The sequence below is a fragment of the Strix aluco genome, chromosome 16 (assembly GCF_031877795.1).
Source record: "Strix aluco isolate bStrAlu1 chromosome 16, bStrAlu1.hap1, whole genome shotgun sequence".
Taxonomy (NCBI): Eukaryota; Metazoa; Chordata; class Aves; order Strigiformes; family Strigidae; genus Strix; species Strix aluco.
Genome location: NC_133946.1, coordinates 15,584,084 through 15,605,623, shown reverse-complemented (window position 1 = coordinate 15,605,623; position 21,540 = coordinate 15,584,084). Strand labels below are relative to the sequence as shown.

The 21,540-nt window shown below is 40.2% G+C and overlaps 2 protein-coding genes across 4 annotated transcripts in view; one reads left to right on the top strand and one right to left on the bottom strand.

Annotated features, from left to right (window-relative positions):
• Positions 1-6,818, bottom strand: part of OTOG (otogelin) — a 106,461-nt gene extending 99,643 nt beyond the window's left edge. Inside the window, exons 1-4 of the mRNA XM_074841775.1 lie at positions 6,742-6,818; positions 6,589-6,649; positions 6,395-6,449; positions 3,466-3,556 (exon numbers count right to left, since the gene is read on the bottom strand). Coding sequence (XP_074697876.1) covers positions 3,466-3,556; positions 6,395-6,449; positions 6,589-6,649; positions 6,742-6,793 — 259 coding nt within the window. The 5' untranslated portion in view covers positions 6,794-6,818. The remainder of the gene's footprint in view (positions 1-3,465; positions 3,557-6,394; positions 6,450-6,588; positions 6,650-6,741) is intronic.
• A 3,165-nt stretch (positions 6,819-9,983) lies between these two features.
• The window catches only part of USH1C (USH1 protein network component harmonin), a 47,384-nt gene continuing 35,827 nt past the window's right edge, over positions 9,984-21,540 (top strand). For all 3 annotated transcript variants that reach the window (XM_074842239.1, XM_074842238.1, XM_074842237.1), the window contains exons 1-4: positions 9,984-10,064; positions 13,845-13,912; positions 15,929-16,072; positions 16,578-16,716. In XM_074842239.1, the coding sequence (XP_074698340.1) occupies positions 10,029-10,064; positions 13,845-13,912; positions 15,929-16,072; positions 16,578-16,716 (387 nt within the window). In that variant the 5' untranslated portion in view covers positions 9,984-10,028. The remainder of the gene's footprint in view (positions 10,065-13,844; positions 13,913-15,928; positions 16,073-16,577; positions 16,717-21,540) is intronic.

The following is a 21,540-nucleotide window of genomic DNA, read 5'->3' as shown; positions in this document are numbered from 1 at the left end:
CAATAAAGTTTTACTTAAGCTTTACTTAAGCTAGGTAGGTACAAGGTTCAGTCTGTTCCCTCAGTTCTTATGTTTCTGCTTATTTACCAACTTTGGCCCAAACAGTTTCAGAGCTCCAAAGCTATTTGCAGAAATAGACAAAAGACTTAATAGTTTTCAGGATTCTTTAAAAGATGACACATTTTAAAAGCTTTATGAACATGTAGAAGAGAGGTTTGCCTGAAGGTTATCAAAGTATTAAAAAGATCTATTAAAACCAGCAATTTTTATTCTGAAATGGAAAAATGAGAAAACAAAGCAGTTCAGGCTAAGAATCCACAAAAAAACATCAACTAGACCTACAGCCATACGTAACAGAGTAGAAGGTATGCTTAAAATTGAATAATTAAACATTTGCTGTCACCATTCTTGAAGTTTTTTATTTTTTAACTCTGCACAATTTCCATTGCACACTTTCCCTAGAAAGCTTTCAGGTGTCCTTTTGACTATGGGAGAACTAATACAAGTATTTCTTGCATTATCTTTTATCCTTCAACTTCATAGCCTTTGAAAGCATCTGCCTGTAATGGCAAAATTTTCTGTGGCACACAGGCTTCAGCAGGATGCAATACAGCCTTGAAATGAGGACAAAGATCTCATTACACTAGGTTGTAAAATTTTTGTTTTTAAGATTGAGGTGAATGAGTAGGATGTAATTTCAATCCTTCAATACCAAGAGCCTTCCTTCCAGTTAGCTGCAGATTTTCTGCTCTGGTGCATCTCTTGAAGTCAGCACACATATTGGAAGGGACAAGTATCTTCTACAGTAACAGTGACTTTAAACATTAGACACTCATGCCTGCTGCAACATTTCAACACAAGAAGATCTCAAGTGTGTAACCTATTAAGAATTTTCAAAAGTAGTTTGAAACTTACTTCCAGAAATAATGTGTCTTGCCTGTCCCAGGTTTTTAATATGCATTAGCTCTAGAGTTTTTTTGTTTCTTTTTTGTTGTTGTTGTTGTTGTTTTGGGGGTTTTTAACTTCCCATGAAAACCAGATTGCATGAAAGTAAGTTACAAGTTTAACAGCTATGTAGACTACATGTTAACCGCTGTCAGTTATTCTGACAAACATTTCAAGACTCAAATCCCATATTCCCTGGGTACAAGAAACTAAGGAATTTATCTCCTGGTATTTACTTGTACTATACCAACTTATCCGTTCCATTGACATATAAGATGTTACATCACTTTCTAAACTACCTTCAGTTGACTAATATGACACAAAAGGTAAAGAGTTCTACTGCACAATAAATCATGCACCCACTGTACAAAAATTACATGTCAAATATGTTTATATATAATTATAGGAAGCAAGAAAAAAGTTATTGCAACAAGAACTGACTGTAATAGGATGAAATATAAGTCCATTATAATCAGTGTTCTAAGTATGTTCTAATTTTCATAGAGACATCACTAAACTGGAGAAAGAAGCTGACAACCTACCTTGCTGGTTTCAAAAAAAAAAAAACAACACACAACACAAAACCTTTAGTATTTCATATATCTCCCAATTGGTGCAAATCCCAGTCCATGGGCAGAGGTATAGCAGCCTGCATCTCTCTTCAAACAGGAAGGGCCAGAACGAAACTATTGTTTTAAGCATTTAGAGCGTGTTTAGAGAAACTTTCACAAAGCAGATCAGGTTGTTCTTTTGTTTTGTTTTTAATCTATCTTTTGCACACAGTCAATGGATTCCATTTCCCACACTGAGTTTATTGGGACTTAAAAAGGAAACTTCCATGTCTAGTTATTCCACTGTGTAGAGAGTTTAATAATCCTGATTTTATTTGCCTTCAAGTATGGGCAATCATCAATAATTTTTAAAGCACGTCTTCAACAACATTGTCTTGCCAAAGCAAGTACATCAGAAATGGAAAATCCTTATGCATATTTTTGCTCCATAGAAATAGGAATTAGAAAGAAAACAGGAAGTTTGTCCTATTACATCTGCAGAAGGCAATGAAACCTAATTCTTGCCATAACTACATCCTCCTTTAAAAGCTTAGATATGTGATGAGTTAGCATGAGATACTTGCTACCCACTTCATTCTCCCTCCCTATAGATGAGTTCTTCCCTTTCTTAAATATTAGGCCTATTTAAGATATCATGAACTTGTACACTTTTTCATAAGTTCTGTTAAAATAGCACAATACATCTTAAAAGTGTTTTTTCTAGCTAGTTGTTCTGAACATATGTACATATGAACATATATAACATACAATTTGCTAGTCCCATTAAAGAAATTTTCACTTGGCAAAAAATAAACCCAGGGAACAAAATTATTATGGCAACAAATTTCTCCACATGATTTGCACATCTTCTCTTTGGAAGCTGCTTTATTGGGTTAAAAAAAATAGAGATAGGAAAATATCTACTTCTTGGTAAATAAGCTGGTGCAATCCTGAAAAACAGAGGAGTGTTACTGGTATAGACTGCTACATTTGTAGAGCAGTCATACGCAATACATATATATGACATTTTTCATATACTGGAGAGGTTCATACATAACAGTTTTTGAGTAATACTATGCTTCTCCAAACCTTTCTATTTTTCCTCCACATTCAGTCACACACTTCTCAAAAGGTGCTGAAAACAGTATGTATTAAAGAAATTACAAGCTTTTGGAGATGGCACAACCCTAATCACAATTGACGAGAGCCCAGTCTTGCATTTTGAGCTATAAAGCCAGGGGATGCAAACCCAGACTATTCATTATTAGGTAGGTCCCAGGCCCAATGCAACCAATCAAGCTGACTGAAGAGAAACTAAAGGTTTCACATCCCCAAAACTATTCTGAATTACTTTGCCTCATGTTTCTCCTTTGTACAAGACAAGCATGGCACAGGCTCTACAACAGAGCTAACCCAGAGGATCTTTACTCTTGAGCAGAGATGGAAAGCCTGTCCTCTGCTGACAGTAAGATGAACCAAAAGTGCCAAGATACAAATTCCTCAAGCAAATGCCCACCACTGCAAGCTGGTGGCTGAGAGTACCTCATCCTGCTAACCCATAGATTACACACACAAAAAGCACCCATAGATTATAGTCAAAATAGTATCAAACAAAAAACCTCCAAGCACAGAAGAGATACAGGACTGGTAATTTAATGGCACCTAGGCAGAAATCCACACTTTTAGGTGTATCATTACAATAGCAGACTACCCTCATGAAAGCTCTTTGTTAGAAAAACTAGTTAGAGACAGTCTTTCAAATGTAAACTTTCAAGTGTAAACTTAAAACCAAGTCAAACCCCATGATAAATTGTCAGACTCCTGTAGTCCTTTGAGACCAATGAAGGTAGAGCTTCCTAACCCTGAATGCCTGTATTAGCTATTTTAGTTTTTTATTCATAAAAATAATTAAATTATTCAGAATATAACAGACAAGTTAAGCTACTTCATGTAGAAACAAAAAACTTACTAGATGGTCCACATTCCATACTGTGAAGTCTCCTGTTCCGAGATAAGGATATCGTAGTAGACGAAGCATTAGAAACTGCCATTCCAGTTTCCTTTCAGAAAGAACAAAGAAATCAGCAGCTATAACAAAGACACCTTAAAAATCTCTTCATGGTCTATCAGTAGATTTACCATTTTCAGTAAGTTCATTGCTTCATATTGACTTACTAAAAAGTTATCAGAAAACACCACTGTAAAGTAAGAAGTATAGTCACTCAAGACTCCAGTAAAGTAGCAAAGTACATGAAGCCTGAAGACAACAGGCTGATTTTAAGCCAGTTAAGCCAAAAAGCCTAAAACTGCATATCCAAACACCGTCCTCTGTGCCCTTCTCCATACTCCTTTTACTTTCAATTACAGCCTCTATACCATCATGTGTATTTAACGTAACTCTCAGTACAAACATTCTACTGCTTTGGAAATTCTTATCACTCAGTTACAGTTATTTAAAATAATTTTAAAATTTATGCATGCATAAATCACTAAACAACGTCATACTAATTAACAAAATACCTTGTAAGGTCCTAAATCCACACTATTTTCCAAGAACCCGATCCAAAATGCAGCAAAACCAAAAATTGTTTTGTGGTGGGTTTTTTATTTGTTTTTTTAAAAAATCATAAATACCCAGGTTAGTTTTCAAAACATTTCCTACCATTTTCTCTTTAATCTTTTCCTGTTGTTCTAACATTCAAAGACATATGATGACAGACTATAGCTTTTATTCTCATGTTTCCTTTCTCATAAGTACTTCTGCCTTCAACAGTCAGCAGCAAGATACCTTAAGTTTTCTTGTATTAATTCACAGTACTGCGATGAATTAAGCTTTCTTTTTCTTGTCAAGAAATTGTCCTTTGGAATCCCAGTGTTTCTAGTCTATTAGGCTTTGTAATCATTTTTATAAATTGGTATGCCATAACAACATCGACTCCTCTCCTTCTCATTCTTGCCATATTCATCTATTAATCCAACTTTCACTTAATTCCTTCATCTAGCCGTGCTGCCAGTCACAATCCCTCCACTCTCTTTCTGAACTCAAATTATTTACGCAGTGGCACCTGTAGCACTTCAGAACCAGAAATATGCTGAGTCCACCAGAGCGCCATGACAAGAACTCAAATCGATACTTTGTGGGGCAGGAGGGCAGGGAAGAACCCACAGGTTAGTTGTTAACAGCTTAAAAAACAGTCACAATCACTAGTCATCTGACAGCATCTAGGCAAACTGGAGGGACAACATTCTTTCACATCTGTTTTACCCAAGGATAACGCATAATTTAGGTATGGTGTGTGAATGTATGAGTTCCTTCCCATCTTCTTGTAAGTGCAAAGTTTTAGCACCTATAAATTTATGACCTTTTCCACCCCATTTACAGAGAAGTGGGACTAGGTACAAACTCATTTACACAAAGAGGTACTGTAGATAGTATTTTGGAAATTGCTCTTTAAGATGCAGCTTTGAACACCCAGGTTCAAGGAAAATGGTGAACATTTTCAAGGAAAATGGTGAGTTTAAATTTCTCAGTCCTGTGCACAGTTCTGTATAGTATTTTTAAATAGCAAGTGTTTTCTGTGTTCTAAGTACCTACTTAGAGATTTGACTGAAAACTGATGTCAGAAGCTATATCATTAGCCAAGTCTTCATGGACATAAAGTTCTGCAGAGGGCTTAATGACCATCATTTAATATTGCTTTATCTTTTCCTCTTGAAGAAGCAAGAACGCGCAAAAATGCTTTATTGTTAGTTTTAGACAGTTCAAATGACTAGAGCAACTACTCTTTAGGTTCTTCTAAGAAGTAGTACTGAATTTATTTTTTTCCTTTCTCCTAAGCATATTTCTTACTGAAGTTTTCTGCTCAGTTGGCTAGCACAGTAGGAAACAAAGAGCCTAATTACTGGGTCTTGAATTCTTGGGGGGGGAACCTCAATCCACAAGGATTTGCTCTTATCAGTGGTTGATTTTGTTACCTGTTTGCAGTTATGTGGCATGACTTTCTCTCCACTGAGCTTTTCCCAGAAAGAGCGGGGAAAAAGCAGAAAGAAATGTGACTCCTCTGCAGAGCTATGAACAAGGGCTACAAAGCAAACTTGCCTTTTCCCACCCTCAAACAAGGGAACAGGAACCACACACCCTAATTACATTTCAGCAACATGCCACGAATGATATAGTTGGGTTGCCAAGATAAACCACATCCAAAAACCAGCACTGAGTTGTAGCGATCTGATACTGCCAGCTTGTTTACTTTTACGGAGAAGTGAAAAGGCTCCCACAAAGCAATTATTGCTAGATGAGCCAGACTAGACCTCAGCTTTCCTTAAAGTAAGGATGCTTCATACAACATATAACAAACTATTTCTGAACAAGCTGAAGCTCTAGCTACCATATTCCCTCACAATTTAAATGCTTTAAACCCCAAATTTCTTTCCGTTCATGACTGACACTCATTATGGTGGGGATAAAATACACCTTCAACGCTGTCTGAAGGACAGGTCCTGAAGAATCACAAAGGCTAGGACAGACATCAGAAATACAAACGGAATCACAGTAATGTAGAGGTTCATTCAGGTAAGGTAAGAGAAACACGTTATCCTGACAACCCATCCCTCAGAGCGGCGCCGCTAACCACCCCTCAGAGGGGTCTCGCCGGGCTGCGGCGCAGCGCGGGAAAGCCGGGCGCCATCTCGGGCCGCGAGCGCCGGCACCGCGTCGCCTCATCAGCCCAGGTCGGTTCGAGGCAAGCGACGACGGGAAGGGGCTGCCTTCCCCGCGGGGTCTCCTCAGGGAAGAGCCGCACGTCCCGGCGGCCTCGTCTCCCCGAGGAGGCCCCGCAGCTGCCGACCCCGCCGTGCCCGCCCGCCGCCCCTCACAGCGCCCGGCCCACAGCCCCTACCTGCATCGCCGCGGCGAGGCCGCCCCCTCTCCGAGGTCCCGCGGCGCTGCCTCGGCTAAGGACAGGAGAACAAGGCAGGGGTTGCTCAGCCCAGGCAGCCCACTCCTCCCGGCCCGCCTCAGGGCTGCCGCCCGCCCGGCCGCGCCCTGCGGCGGCGAGAAAGGAGCCCCCACCGTGTCCCGGCTGGCTCTTACCTGGGTAGCGGTAGGTCCCCGCCGGCAGGGAGCTGCGCCCGGGCACCCCGCAGAGACAATGCTAGAACGCAAAGGCGGCAGGTTAGTGACGGCCGGGACTGCCCTGTCCCCCCTCTCGTCCCATCCCCACACCCTGCCCGGCGGGACGCTCACCCCGCGGCAGGCAGGCGCACAGCAGCGCCCCGAGGAGGAGCCGAGCCTCCATGCGGGCGGCAGCAGCTTCCCCACAGAACTCCGGCCCTCAACGCAAGCCGCTACCTGCGCCCCGGACTCATCCCGCCCTCGCGGGCGGGGCGGCCGAGGGGTTTATCAGCCGCCCGCCCGCCCTCCGCCCCGGCCCTTCCCCGAGCACCCACCCCCGGCCACCGCCCCTCGCTCTGACCGGGGCTGCCCCCACAGCCGAGCGGCTGCGGCCCCACTAACGCTTCTCGCTCACTGCCCGTGCCGGGCGCTGACCTCCCTAGCTCCGCACGTTTATTTCCACTTTCCCACCTTTGTGGGGTTTAGGAAATGATGAGGCTTTAGCAGGAGCGGCGGGGTGCGGTGTAGGCTGCGTCCCCCTCTAACGCGAGCAAGCCCGGGGCTTTGCCTTGGCGCCTGGGAATGTCCCACGACCGCAAAGTGCCCGCCTGCGGGAAGCCGCCTGCCTGGGCTGGGCTGGGAGGCAGCAAACGGGGTCGGTACTTAACGCCGAGCATTGGCGCCGGCCCCCTGAAACAGGTGTCAGAGGTCGAGTAGTGACAGGCATGGACTGAGTGCAGCATGCAGCTGATGTCTATAGGTTATTTCCATAGCTTCTGATAACATTTTTTTTACTATAAATTCACACTCTTGAATTTGGAGCTCTCTGTGGACCCTTTTCCAGGTTTCATCTTTTTTTTTTTTTTTCCCTCGTGATTAAATTTTCTGTTTTACCTTACTTCCATTATTTTTCTTCCCTTTTCCCTCTTCCTAACGCTGTTACCTTTTTTCTGCTCTTTTCCCTTTCCCATCTGTTGCTGCCTCTCTCTCCCCATCATTCTTCAGGTTTGCATATCTTATAACAGAAGCTTTAGAAGCTGCCTATACCAGGTGAGAAACTGTCTCAGATGAAAAGGGGCCTTTTCTGACTGCTTTGGGAAGTCTGTTAACAGTAAGTCATTAAAAAGATCTCTTTTCTGCCTTTGTAATTTGTCCCTGTGGATTGTGTTTCTTGCTGCAACAAGTGTTTCATTTCTAATGAAATGATGGAAAACTAGTGATGTTTTCACTGAGAATTCTGTTCCCTCCTGTAAATGTTGGAGGGAGAATGTGTGTGAAAGAAAAGAAGGTGAGACAGAAAAGATATTCTTTAACTTCAGCACAGTCTTTTCCCAATAACCTCAGATTTTTAGAATTATGTGCTAGCCCCAGCCTGTAGCAGAGCCCATCTACTCTAAATGCACCATGCACTTGGCTTTGGTGCACTTTCTGTGATCCAGATTACATTAATGGAAGTAGAGAAAGTAGATCAAAAGCAACAGGAATCAGTTTACACAACACACATTTTAAAGTTTTTCTTTACCTATTGAATGGGCTGCCCACTTTATTCATTTTCCCTTAATGCCACTGGTAGCAAATAACTGAAACTAAGTTAAAGCTAATTTAGATGTAGTTTGATTTCTTGCTATGAAATATTTCATTATCCAAAATTAATAAACAGTCATAACTGTACCATCTTTTAATATGACATATTTGAAGTAATGGAAACTTCAGAACCGTCTCATCAATTTAATGATAACAAACTTCCAGTTTGGAGCATGGGATAGCTTTGTGGGTTTGTTTGCTTTGTATTTATGCACAGTAGAGCACAGAAATTCATGTACCAAAGCAGACTAACAGCCCACCAAGTTCATTATTCTTTCTGTGTTGTGTCCATTACCTGATGATTCAGAGCAGTTTTCACATTAACAAATGAAGTTAATTCCACAATATTTTACTACATGACGGAGTTTCTGACTCCTGGAAAATTTATCTATATGATAAAAAAGGTTAATTTCTTTCAAATGTACATAACTTTCAGCCTGTAAAAGATCTATTCCTGTAAAGTCTTTTAGAGATGATTGATAGATATCAAAGACTGTTATAGTCTATATGTAAAATTAAAGGAAACATACACAGTATTTTATGTATACTTTAAATTTTATGTATCTCCTTCTCTTTTCAAATATAAGACAATTTTGTTTTGCATATACAGGGAAGGAATTCTATAGCTGTGTGTCTAATGCTTGGATGGAATAGCTTTTCAGTACTGTGTGGTACTGGTACTTAGGTAGAAGACAAATGATCTGTGTACTAGTAGTTGCACTTCTAAGAGAAAATTGTTTTCTGAAAACAGATTTTGTATTTGTTTGTATACAGGCTAAAAATGCATTCCTCTCTTATTCCTGACACCTGATATGAGAAATGGGTAGTGTACATACCACTGAAATGTGCTGATACAGCAAAGCTATCTTCTGAAAGGGGTAAGAGCAACTTCTAAAGGAGCTGGTGTAGCTTACGAAGGTTAGCACACAGCAGTAATAAGACAGATTCCAGTTTGTATTTGGGGGTATGGATTTTTTTTTTTTATCATCTCGTTATATGTATTCATACAAGTTTCCACTCTGTTGGGAGGAGGAGCAGGTGAGCTACCTGTGCTTACATAAACCCCCTGCTCTCCGGAGTTATGTGGGTAAAGCTGGGGAGAGCTAAGGGAGACTAAGGGATGTGGGTTAACGGGTCTCCTGCTCTTGCTTCCAGGCTTGATTGCAGAAATCTGTACCAGGGAAAGTGGGAGAAGAACCAGCCCAAGACAAACTAACCTAAGAGAGATTAGCCTGAAATAGTCTCCTTCACAGGTGCTCTGAGCTTGATTCTTACTTCTCACAGTAGACATGCCAGAGGCTACATTTGTAAGCAACAATATTCTGTTAGTGAGAAATCAGACTTAGTGATACCGGATTCACCCTCCTTACTTCCAAATAAAAAAAATGAGATGATTTGCAGCAGAGCAATTTATTGAAGCAAAGTTGGTTCTGTTTGTTTTTTCCCTCCAGGTGTTAGTATGCTTTAGATTGCACATCTCTGTGCTTTTCCTAACTAGTAGGGCTGGTGACATACATACCTGCATGTGAGCTCTGTGCCGTGGGAGAAGAACCAGTTGTAAAAATCAGCATAGGGAAAAGAAGGCCAGGTAACATACTGCGTGCGGGGGGGGGGGCGGCTTTTCTTTTACTTGTTCTTTCTCTTTTGCTTTGGCTTCAGATAAACCGAGCCTGGGGTCGCGCGGAGCTTATCGCTGCCCGCCGGCTCGCACCGCTGCAGCCGCGGAGGCCGGGGGTGCCGTAGGCGGCGGCGGGTGCGCCTCCCACCGCCCCGGGGCGCGGCCTCGCCGGCGCAGCCGCCCCGCGCAGCGTCCGCACCCGCGCAGCGTCCGCACCATGGAGCGCCGGGTGGCCCGCGAGTTCCGGCACAAGGTAAGAGAGCGGGGCCGCGGCGCCCACCGACACCCGCGGTCGCGTCCCGGGGCGCGCAGAGGGTGAGGGTGGAGCTGCTGCCCCGCGGCCTGGAGCGGGGCAGGGCCGGGCGGGCCCCCGCCGCTGCCCCCGGCTGAGCGCCCCCGGCTGAACGCCCCCGGCGGGCCCGATTGCGCGATGGCGAAGGGAGAAGCTCGGGGAATTCGTCTCTGCCGGGCCAAACGGCGCGGAAAAGCGGGCGGCAGCCTCCTGTCAGAGGATGGTTGTAAAACTTGAAAACCCTTAGAAAGGGAGGGACAGAAGAGGAGGAACATTCCCCAAGGCGTGAGCTTTTTCACGGCTTGATACAATAGATTTTATTTTAATATCACGTAAAAAATGTCGCCCGCAGTCCAGCTCAGGGAAGGCTGAAGTCCGGGCCCAGGCGGTTCCCGCTGCCAGCCCTGCGCGCTGCTCGGCAGCCTCGGCTCCACCTTAACATTCACGAGTGCAATTGTGCATGTGCAGTCATGTGCAAATGCATTTGATACACGGAGCGACTCGGTCTGCCTGGCGCGTCACTTTGTCATTTACCCAGTTAAGTAAGTGCTCAGCAGAGTTCACAACTGTCTGAGCAAAGTAAGCTCAAAAAGCTCTATTTAAGGAAGGGTGGGGAAATGGTTTTCACGTTTAAGAGATGTTTTTGCATAACCATTTAGGACTTTCTCAGACTAAAAATTTCAGTACCGTTTTGTGGGTTTTTTTCTGTGGAGGAGGTTGTGGTTGGTTTGGTTTTTTGTCAGCTAGGAAATGGAATTTCTTCGAAGTTGTGTTTTATAGAAGTATCATCTGGTAATAAGCTCATTAACTAAAGAATTGTTAGAATGAAGTAGAGGGGATGCAAAAAAGCACCTATATGTCAAACTGAAGTTCAAAAACATTAAAGACGTGGATACTCTGTAGTGATAACCATAGCCCTCTAGAAAGTTATTTCTGCCTTGCTACCTATTACTGTATAACTCAACAGTGGGTTGTGCAACATATTTATATGGTTCCTAGGCGGATGGTTGCCATTTGAACTTTAAACCTTTTCCCTTTCACTGCTGCTATAATTCATAAATCATTCTAGTCCCACCCCTGGTAACACAAGATTTATTGTCAGTGTTTGTTGGTGCCAATAAGTAGGATGCATATCTGAGTGAAAACTTGATCTGAGTTAAAGGATACTGGAACGGTTTTTTTCTTTAAATTACTTTGTATCATCCTGGTTCTAGGGGCCCCTGTGGCAATTTTTGTATCTTGGATACTTACTTTTTCTGTTTCAAGCCAGTGAAAATGCTCAGCTACAGGATCTGAGTTTCCTCAATTATTTGTCACTTTTTTTTTTTCTCAGTAATTTTAATCAGTTCTCCCTATCAACCAAGAAGCAATGCAAAATATGTAACATATCCAAATGTATTGGCCAGTTCTTCCATTTCCCTCAATAGTTTTTCAAAGGCTGTGATAGAACTTCATTTTATTCTTTGAAGGTTGACAGATTAGGTAGTGCTACAGTAGTGCATTACTGTAATCTGAACTTCTTCCCCACAACTTCTATCCTACTGAATAAGTTTACATAGACTTGTTACCAGATTTTAGTTTTCTTCTGTATGTAGGTACAGTTTCTGTGATGACTACTTATTAATTCTATGAAAACCAGTGCAATTTATATAGTAAGAAATAGAGCATAAACAACTCTTTATTTGTGTTCTAGGATTGAGAATTATACAACTTCTGTGAAGATACCCTTAAATAATCATAGAAAGGTGGAGGTTGAAAGTGACAAGTGGAGGTCATCTGCTCCAACAAGACCACCTAGAGCAGATTGTCCAGGGCTGTGTCCAGATATTCTGTTAATATTCTTGGTTTAAAAGCTGTGAAATCATCCATTCCAAAACTCTACAGTTTTTTTCTCGAGAAATAGAGAGATACTAAAATACTTCTCTGATCTAAGTTACAACATGTCACCACTGACTTTTTTTTAATTATTTTTTTTTCCTCTTAACATGTGGGGGCATAATCTAGGATTTATGAAATTATTAAGAGCCAGCTCTTGGAAGCTGTTGATAAGCCTAGGTAAAGTGTATTGCAAGAAGTTAATGAATTAGCAAAATTGTAAGAGATGCAGGTTGCTACAATGAAGTGATAATTGGTGGAATAGAAGGCAGCAGGAGAAGAATGACCTAATTTGAGAGATGGCCCAGCAAGATTAACCTAGCTGTAGCATTCTGAATATATAAGTCACTTGGGTGTTTGTTTTTGTCAGAGGAAGTTGCTGGTTAGGGTGAGAAGTGCAGGAATCAAACAGAGAGACTGAAGGTTTTGTGAGAAGAAATGGAGGAGTTTAGATATGGCCCTCTAGTTCCTGAGCAGGTGTGGGGATGTGTCCATCAGCTAGCATATCAGGAGGAAAATGTGATGTTGTTAGTGGTTGCTTTCCCAATCAGGAGAAAACATTTAATGTTTTTCATGAGACACTGCTCTTACAGTACCTTAGCTAGCACTGGAGGTGGAGCTCTGGATACCAGAACTGAAGCTGATTTATACGTTGTATTCCTGATGGGGAAGGGGAAAATGGATGTTGGACTTAGTTTTACATATATCGCCTTGCCTTGAGTCTGTGTACAGTATTGGTGAACCAGTCAGTTTTGATTGCAACTATTTTATTTGCTTTTAAGGCAGATGTTTACTGTGTGTTTTGAAATTCACCGTGAATAAATTGGATTACTTACTAGTATTACTGTCAAGCAATTCTGTCCTGCATGTAGCTTTTTGGCCTTTAGGTGTTTTGAAAGTGTTTTTTTTCCAGATGAGACAAGTAATAGAAAACCACCTGGATGTGCAGTCTTGCTGGCTTTAGAGAGCCAAAAGGGACAAAGAGAATATGAAGCATGTATTTAGTTTGGAATATAATGCAAACCTAGAAAGAAAGGGCCTTTCTTTAAGTATGCAAATTGGTCCTCAGACTTTACGTCACAGTAATATTAGACTTTAGGTCAGATGTAAATTGTTTTCCTAAACATTAAGCTTGTCCAAATGTAAAACTAATGTGATGTGACCTCTCACTGCAAGTAACATCGATGGGGGTCTCACTGTCACTGAATATAAATTGGAACTCCTCATGTGAGAATTCTTAGGGGGTTTTTTTGGTTTATTTTACTGTAATTATCCAAGAGCAGGCATAGTAATATGACACTGGTTTAAGTAAACGTACTATTAGTGGGGGAGGAAAGAATAACTAGCAAGTTCTATCAGTTAAGAGCTGGAGCAAAGAGGAACAGAAGTATAGCAGTTTGCATAATGTTATAAGTGAGATCCTGCAATCAGTGGTTTGGACGACAGAACATAGATTATAATCATCTCACTGTGGTGGTTTTATCTGTGACGGCATGTGCTATATTAATGAATGGCCAAAAAGGTTTCTGAAAACATTTATTCAACAGTACAGTGATTATCAGGTAAGGCAAATATGATATTATTGTAGTAATACTACTGCTGAGGGCAAATCTAGCATACAGAATATATCGGTATTTACCACCTTGTCCAATTGTTGTAATACTAATTTTAGAAAGTCTTGTTCTAAGTTTCACATTGTGAGGTAATGCTCTGTTGCAAAAATGTATTTATCTTTAAACAAACAAACAAAACGTCTTTCCTTGTTGAAATCTTTGTTCTATGGCTTACGAATTTGTGAAAGTCTTGTATGCTCAACCTTTGTGGCTATTTAGTCAGATATTTACGATCATGTCCTTGGGTTTTCAGGTTAATCTACTAATTGACAATGAAGCAGAGAAGGATTACCTTTATGATGTGCTGCGGATGTACCACCAGTAAGATCTAACTTTATATACGTTTGTGTAGAATTTTGCTGGTTTTAAATGTAAAGCATGAATATTCAAGATTTTAAGTCTTTCTGTATACTGCTGGGTCTTTCTGTATGCTACTAGAAAAGTGTTGAAGTAATAGGTTTTTATCCTGTCTAGTGAAGTCTTATACTTTTACAGCGTAGACTGCAGATAAGGAAGGAGCATGTCTGTGATCACCTGTAAAGTTGCTTTGGTTTTATGACTTGGCAGTTTTGTAAAAGAATTTTGTGGATTTGTATTGGTGTGGGGGAGAAGCACCTGGATGATAAAACCGTTCTTAGGAAACAGAAAGAGAGCATTAATCCAATTCATTAGTATTTCCAAATAATGCTTATTTATTTGCAACAGAGGTTTTCATTGAGTTCGCTTTCCAAAGAGTTTTGCCAGCTATTCAGATAAAAATTTATTTGTAACAGTTTTACCTGAAAGATGAAATAAATGAGTTTGGAAACTGTTTGGCATGTTTAAGAACTCTGGCTTATTACAACATAATGGGAAAAAAATGGTAAAGTGATAGGCCAATCCTTTTGCTGAACTGATTTAAACCAGTTGCTTAGGACCTATATCATTGCAAATGAGATCAGCCTCTGATCCATTGTTTTTCAAAGAAGATGAGAATGTATTTTCCACTCATCATGGACAAGTGGCTCTGATAGACATTGTTTCCGTTCATATCTTAATTAATAGCATCTCAGCTGAGTGAAATGTAGACGTTTCCCTCTGATGTTTGCACTGAGCTATAGTTATGGGTGTATTCAGCTGCATATCTGATTCAGTTTCACTCAGGTCTGTCTAATTGCTTCTCCATTCATAAAGGCTGTTGTTTGGAAAGCCGGTTGATTCAGTAGCTCTTAATTATTTAAAATCTTCTTGCAGTTACAAAATTAACAATGCATATAGTAACGTTTCTTCCGTTTCTAAAATTGCAATGACTTGAGCAAAATTTTCAATATCTCTGTGAACATATGTTGATGATGTATCACTTTTTTGGAATACGTTATGAAGTATTCCAGGGCAAAAATACGTGCAGTTGCTGTTGGAGTTAACATTTAATGTCTGCTTCATTGTGAATAGAATTTCCAAAAGTATTTGACTTCTAATCCCATGTAATATACATTCCTGATCTGTATTTTCAATGCATATGCCTCAGAAGTACTGTATGCCAGGAAATGTAAATTATAAGAGAGGGAACAGCAAATAATATAGACTAAGTTTAACTGGATGTTGTGTGGGAATAGCTCCACCGAACCTTAGGGAACTGTTCCTCTGCTCTTGAAGCTGGGTAGCAAAGTATATTTTCTAGACCTGTAACTATCTCAGAGCTGATAATACCAAGGAGACTACTTTGCATAGCTCTCATAAAACAGATGATCGCAGCAGTATAACTTCTGTAGATTTGGTTTAGTGGTTGATGGCCCTTCAATTTTGATTCGAAAAAGAATTTTAAAACTTAAAGCAAGTCTTTGTTCTAGGTGCTGAGTATTGTGATTTTTTTTTTTTTTTTTTTTTCCCCTGGATCAAAAGAATTTGTCAGTCCCCTAAGTTCAAGAAAGGAAGGAGCTTGTAGCCTAGATTCACTTAGAAAGATTCCTAACTAGTAAGGAAACAAAAATCTAGTAGGCAGGTATATTTGATCTAGAAAGCTATTTCCAAATGGTTCCATAAATCTTTTGGGACTCTCAGAATGAAATTAAAGATGTCATCTATAAAAGTGATGTTCATGACCTTAGAAGATAAAGGCAATATATAGGAGATTTCAACTATTTTGAAGCAGGTAGTTGTCATTCCTCTTAGCTTACAGAAGACTTGCTTTCTCAGAGGCTGTTTTGCTTTGGTTAAACCAATATTGGCATAAATAACTATTTTCGTAGGTTGAAGGGACATGCAAATACTGAGGCCACATGTACAGCAAGTTATTAAATGATGTTTTGTGTTGGTGTGTTGATTACCTGTGCTTGTTTTTTCACTATGTGTTTGCAGGTCTATGAATCTCCCAGTGTTTGTGGGGGACCTAAAACTTGTGATTAACGAACCAAGCAGATTGCCTCTGTTTGATGCTATCCGCCCACTTATCCCCTTAAAACACCAGGTAGAATATGATCAGCTTACACCCAAAAGATCACGGTAAGAGAATGCAGAACAATGCAGCTAACTTAAATACAAGCAAGAAATGCTGACTGAACTTTCAGATGAATTCAGAGTAAAATATCAGTCACCTGTGTAAAGCTGGGCATAATTATTTTACTTTTGCTATATTTGCTAGAAGTACAGTTTTGAGCTACTTGAAATTGTTTGCCAAGTAGTTTAATCTAGTAAAAGCAGGATAAGGGAGTCAAAAACAATGCTTTCCAGTTGAAACAATCTTTTCTCATTTTTTCCGGCATTTAATAATAAAAAAATTTTTATAGCTCTAACCCTCTAGAAGCAGACAGCTTTGATGGTTGCAAATGTCTTTTCTTATGAAAAATCTTGATGGCTTTAGCTAACACACATCCATCCAAACTTGAGTCAACTTGCTTTTTTCCATGCCTAAATGTTGTAAGAGAAAAATTATGTGTAACTTACAGATGAAACATTATTGCCACAAGTGTTATGCACCTGAACAGTCAAGTCTCTTCCATTTATGCAGAAAGCTGAAAGAGGTGAGATTGGATCGCTTGCATCCTGAAGGACTTGGAATAAGTGTGAGAGGTGGACTGGAATTTAGCTGCGGCCTCTTTATCTCCCAGTTAGTTAAAGGAGGACAGGCAGACAATGTTGGACTTCAGGTAGGAAAACTATATTCGTGGCTGCTGTGCTGCAAAAAGCCTTTTGTGACAATGGTAGGGAAGTGAGCAGTAAGAACTGTTCTTTAATATTTAGTAATAGCTATTGCTAAGGTGCTATTTCTCTCTTGTAATAAAATTCATAAAATATGAAAGTCAATGCCACGATAAATACTATTATACCAATAGTGAATCAAGTCATTAAAAATGTTCTTTTCACCATTTTTAATGATATGTAAACCTTTTTTTCATATGTGGAATAAGATAACTTCTGAAGATAAAAGGGCTTTCTGGAGTGTTTATCCAAAATGTATTAGACTGGCATGATTCATTACAGTGTTTAATGAAAGTGTTTTGTAGATATGCTTCAGTGTAACCCCTGGATGCTTTTAGAAACTACTTCTTAGAACAAAACCACAAATTTTGTATTTAGTTAGAATTGAGAGGGTGGCATAGGACACCACAAACACTGTGCTGGATGTGTCCGTAGCTTACTTTTAAGCATGGGATTTGCCAGTTGGTAACTCTGGAAAAGGGCATTGATGCCCTTCCCAGAGTTTCCCTACATTACACATGAGAATAGGAAGTGTAGACAGGAGAGTTGTTCCTGGGTTGTGATCAGCTCAGTAGAGAGATTCCAGCTGCATCCTTGCTCCAGTGCTAGAAAACTGAGAAAAAGACAAAGACGAGACACATATATGACTTTTGAAAACATCTCCTGGAAAATACTGGAAGGTGTTAATGATGCTGAGCAAGAACAGGCTTAATAGCCGCTGTCTTAAACTGTCGTGCTAGTGCATTCATCGTAATGCTGTGTTGCAGCTCTGCTTCTCTGCTTGTTTTGGACTAATGTTTTGACACAATTGACGGATAAGGAGTTCTGCTTGGTTGTTGTGCTGCTGTAAGGATGTCAATTTTCATTTTTTTTTCTCAGTACACAAAAAGGTTCTACAGGCTTTCTGTGACTGAGGCCATCGTACTACGTGTTGGTGACAGTGAATGGGATTGTGAAGGATCTTTGGGCTGGGTTGTACAAATTGTACTGCCACTCGGAACGTGGTTAGAGTTTGGCAGACAAAGTAGGGACAGTAAGTGGAAAATATGCTTGAGACTGACTATGAGTTTGTTAGGCTTAGATTATAAGTATTAATATGAGCAGATGGATCTTTGCAGCTCTTGTAACTGTCTGACTTTGTTTTTTGGTATGTGGTGTTAAAAGCTCAGCCTAAAGTGCCTTCATAATAGGTGGCACTAGGCACTTTCTGAACCCCACTGGATAACAAGAGCTGACAGGCAGTCCATTGTTATAAATCGCTGTCTCACAGTAAAGCCAACTGCTTCTGAAATTTCACCCACCTGCTTTATTTAACTAAATCTCTACACATTTTCTATCCCAAAAATGCTGTCTGAGAAAGGTATAATGATCTTCTATTATAACATCAGTTTTACATCCTGCTGCTTTTTAAAAAATTCCAATTCATTTTGCTTGATTTCTCCTTCAAGTAGTTTCCAAGTTACATTAAAGTGCCTGAATAATCATGAAGGCTCACTAAAGCATTTGTAGTTTTGACCCTTTTCTGACTACAGTTTCTCTAAAAGGCAAATGTTTTGTGCTTTCATGAAGAAATGTACTTTTTTTTCCCCCCCTCCTCTGCTTTCTGATACTTATGTCTGTGGGGATTCTGCTGAATACAAAGAGATGGAGATTGGTATGAATGATGAAAGTGGAAGAAGTATACAAAATGAGAAATTTGAAACAGTGATGATTTTATGTAAAAACCCTTTCATTTCCTCAAAGCACTAAATATTATATTTCTCATGTTAAAAGTTACAAATAATAGGCATTTTAATTCAGAAAAGTTAGGTTTGCAGCTTTTCTTTTGAAAGTCTGTCATCTCCCTGTTTGATAGAGAAAGGGGAAACAGTGATATATAATAATATAATATTACTGTTCTAATGTGCTCAATCCTGCAGACTTTTATCTCTACTGCTTCTGATTCAGAAGGTTGGTGTACAGTGATACCAGTACAAAAGTAACAAAATATATGAAAACAACTATTAATTACTTCAGTATATGGACACATTTTTCAGGAAAAGCTGTTCAAGTGTCCTTCAGAGAAGCAGTTTGTTACATGCCTATGTCTCCTTTAGTTCAGCCGAGACTGGGGTATTTCTAAAGCACCATCAGTAATGCATTGTCAGTCAGTAACACAAATGTCATTAGGATGAGCGAAGAGTACTAGACTGTCTTTTCATTTTGTTTCTGAAGCTCAGCAAAGAGGAGTATTAAAAATATCTATATGGGAAAAGCTCATTCCCATAGGGAGGAAAAAATGAAATAAACTCTTGGCTACATTTGTAATTTTGTGTGTGCCTTCTAGGGAGATATATAATACTAACAGGTATGAGTTGCTTAGTGAATGATGACATCTTCAGAGCAACTTGTTTTGCTGATACAGAAGCTACATGGAGACTCACAAATGGCACTGCCATTTGCAGTCCTAAAACTGGGGAGCTTTTGTGTGCTAGGGCATTGCAGTTAATAACAGTAGGTTAGGTTACCCTTTTAAAAAGCTGGGTTTGTGCAAACTCATGGTCTGTTACATATAGCCATTGTCTGTTATAGCCCACGTGATGTGGAAGATGTGAGTAAAGAAGGGATCTCGAACTAAACTAAAACCAAACAGAAAGCCCTGCCAACAACAAGTACGTAAGGTCAACAGAAAAGTCTAGGTAGATCAAGTGAGGCCGGTGTTGCATACCTGAGGTTAAATAGTTAGACACAAATTTATGGTATTTTTGCAAGTGAGTAATCCAGAGACTGGAATGGAGGAAGCTTTTTGAGCATTTTATTGAGGTAGTCAACCTTCTTTCAAAAAGCGGAGGTCACTCGCTTTTCTACCATTTCCTAGAACAACCAGCAGAATCCTAAATAGGCTGAGAGTCTTTATGGTTTGTAGAGGATGTTAAGTCTTTATACACAGTGCCACAAGTCTGACTTACCTCTGAGCCATTTTGCTTCTTGGCAGTACAGTTGCATTGCCAGTTAATCCCAGTCCTAAAAGTGCATTATTTACAATGGATTTCCTGAAGTGTTGAGGGCAGTGGAACAGCTCTAGACTAAATTCTTGGTTTTGGGGTGGGGAACTAGGTTAGAATTTAGTGGTGTATTTGCAGGGGAAAGAGGACTGCAGTGGCACAGCTGCCAGGCCTGTGGCCTGGATGAATGGGTGGGTAGATGGATGTGGTTTTGAACATTTGGAACAAGTGGGTGAAGTGACTTCTTTCTTTCTTAGTGAGACCTATCAGGGGTGAAATGCTAAACCGCAGGGCCAAGTGCTTTTCATTGTCTGATTCTGCATTTTTACCAGAAGTTGTATGTTCAAAAGTCTTCAGTACTGACCTATTTCCACACTTATAAAAGATCATATTAAAAATCTGACTGGCTTAAATGAAAACACTCAATCAAGCTCTTAGGAGTGCTGCAGATTGCACACGGCGACTGCCCCGGGTGAGATGTTTGGATGTCCAGCAGGCGGAGCAGCCGTCCCGCTGGTTAGGGGCTGGGGACCAGAGGAGTGTTCTGCAGGACAGTCACATATTGCATTTCCTTTGCTTTCATAGTCTTCTGATGGTACGTTGTGTCAGATAAAAATCTTTAAGTTCAGTGGGGAGGAAACTGCACTAGATGTGCTATGCTGGTACAGTGCACATGTTAATGTTTTGTGTACTATTGCAGAGCATATGGCACTTCCCAGAAGAAGTAGAAAGGTTTGTGAAAGAAGTGAAGAAGATAAGTGGGTGGTTTCTTGTTTTGCTTTTTGGTTGATTTTTTTTGTTGGTGTTTTTTTTTTTTTTTTTACCAACTGAACAGATTACAGTAGGAAGATTTGATAATACTTATTACATATGAAAAAAGGCAGATGGTGGTGCAAATTACTGTGCCTTTCAAGTTATCTTCATCGAAATTTGCCTCGAGGATAACACTAGTTTTGTCTCTGCTCTTCAGAGTGCATGTTCTTGGTCTGCTCTGTAGCTGACTATGCTCCCTGTCCCCCATGGAGCCCAAATATATATATTGTGTACACACAGAAACCTGAGTAAGCTCGGGAATAAGTGATCGACTTGCCTTCTGTCTGGTGGGAGTTTCCTCCTATGTTTCTGTCTCAAGTTTTCACTTCTTTTCATGTCACACAACAGGGGGAATACCATGGCCTAGGAGCCACAGTAGGGTGGTGGTACCATCTTCTCAACCATAGTATATGATGAGTTGCTGCTGTGAAACACTTGAAAATCTGTCACACAGGAGTAGCATGCAATTTTGTATCTAATGTAGATGATCCAAGAAGACTTAAGCTACTGCACCTCAGAATAAGCATTCCTTGTGCTAGTATGTGATTATAGTTAATCTGAAGTTACACCTGAAATGGAGGTATATAATGCCTTGATCAATAATGCTGAATCCAGAATCAAGCAAGTTAGTAAGACCAAGTTTAGTTTCATATTGGTCACAACAGTTAAGAAGGTATCTCAGAGAACATATGGTAAAAGCAAACTTAAACTGCTGAAGTATAAAAGAAGAAAATCACTCCAAAATTATTTAAATTGAAATATGGGTACTTAAATACAAGGTAAGCTGTGGGGTACAAGTCTGATGTGTAGACGCTAGATATTATTTATAAAATTGTTTGGTCATTAATCTCCCCTTTTGTTGTTAAATACTAAGTTCAGACAAATACAGATAAATCTGATCTGGATATTACCTGAAATTCAAAAAGTATTCAGGACTGAACATTTTCAAACCTTTGCATCAAAATGATTGCCAGA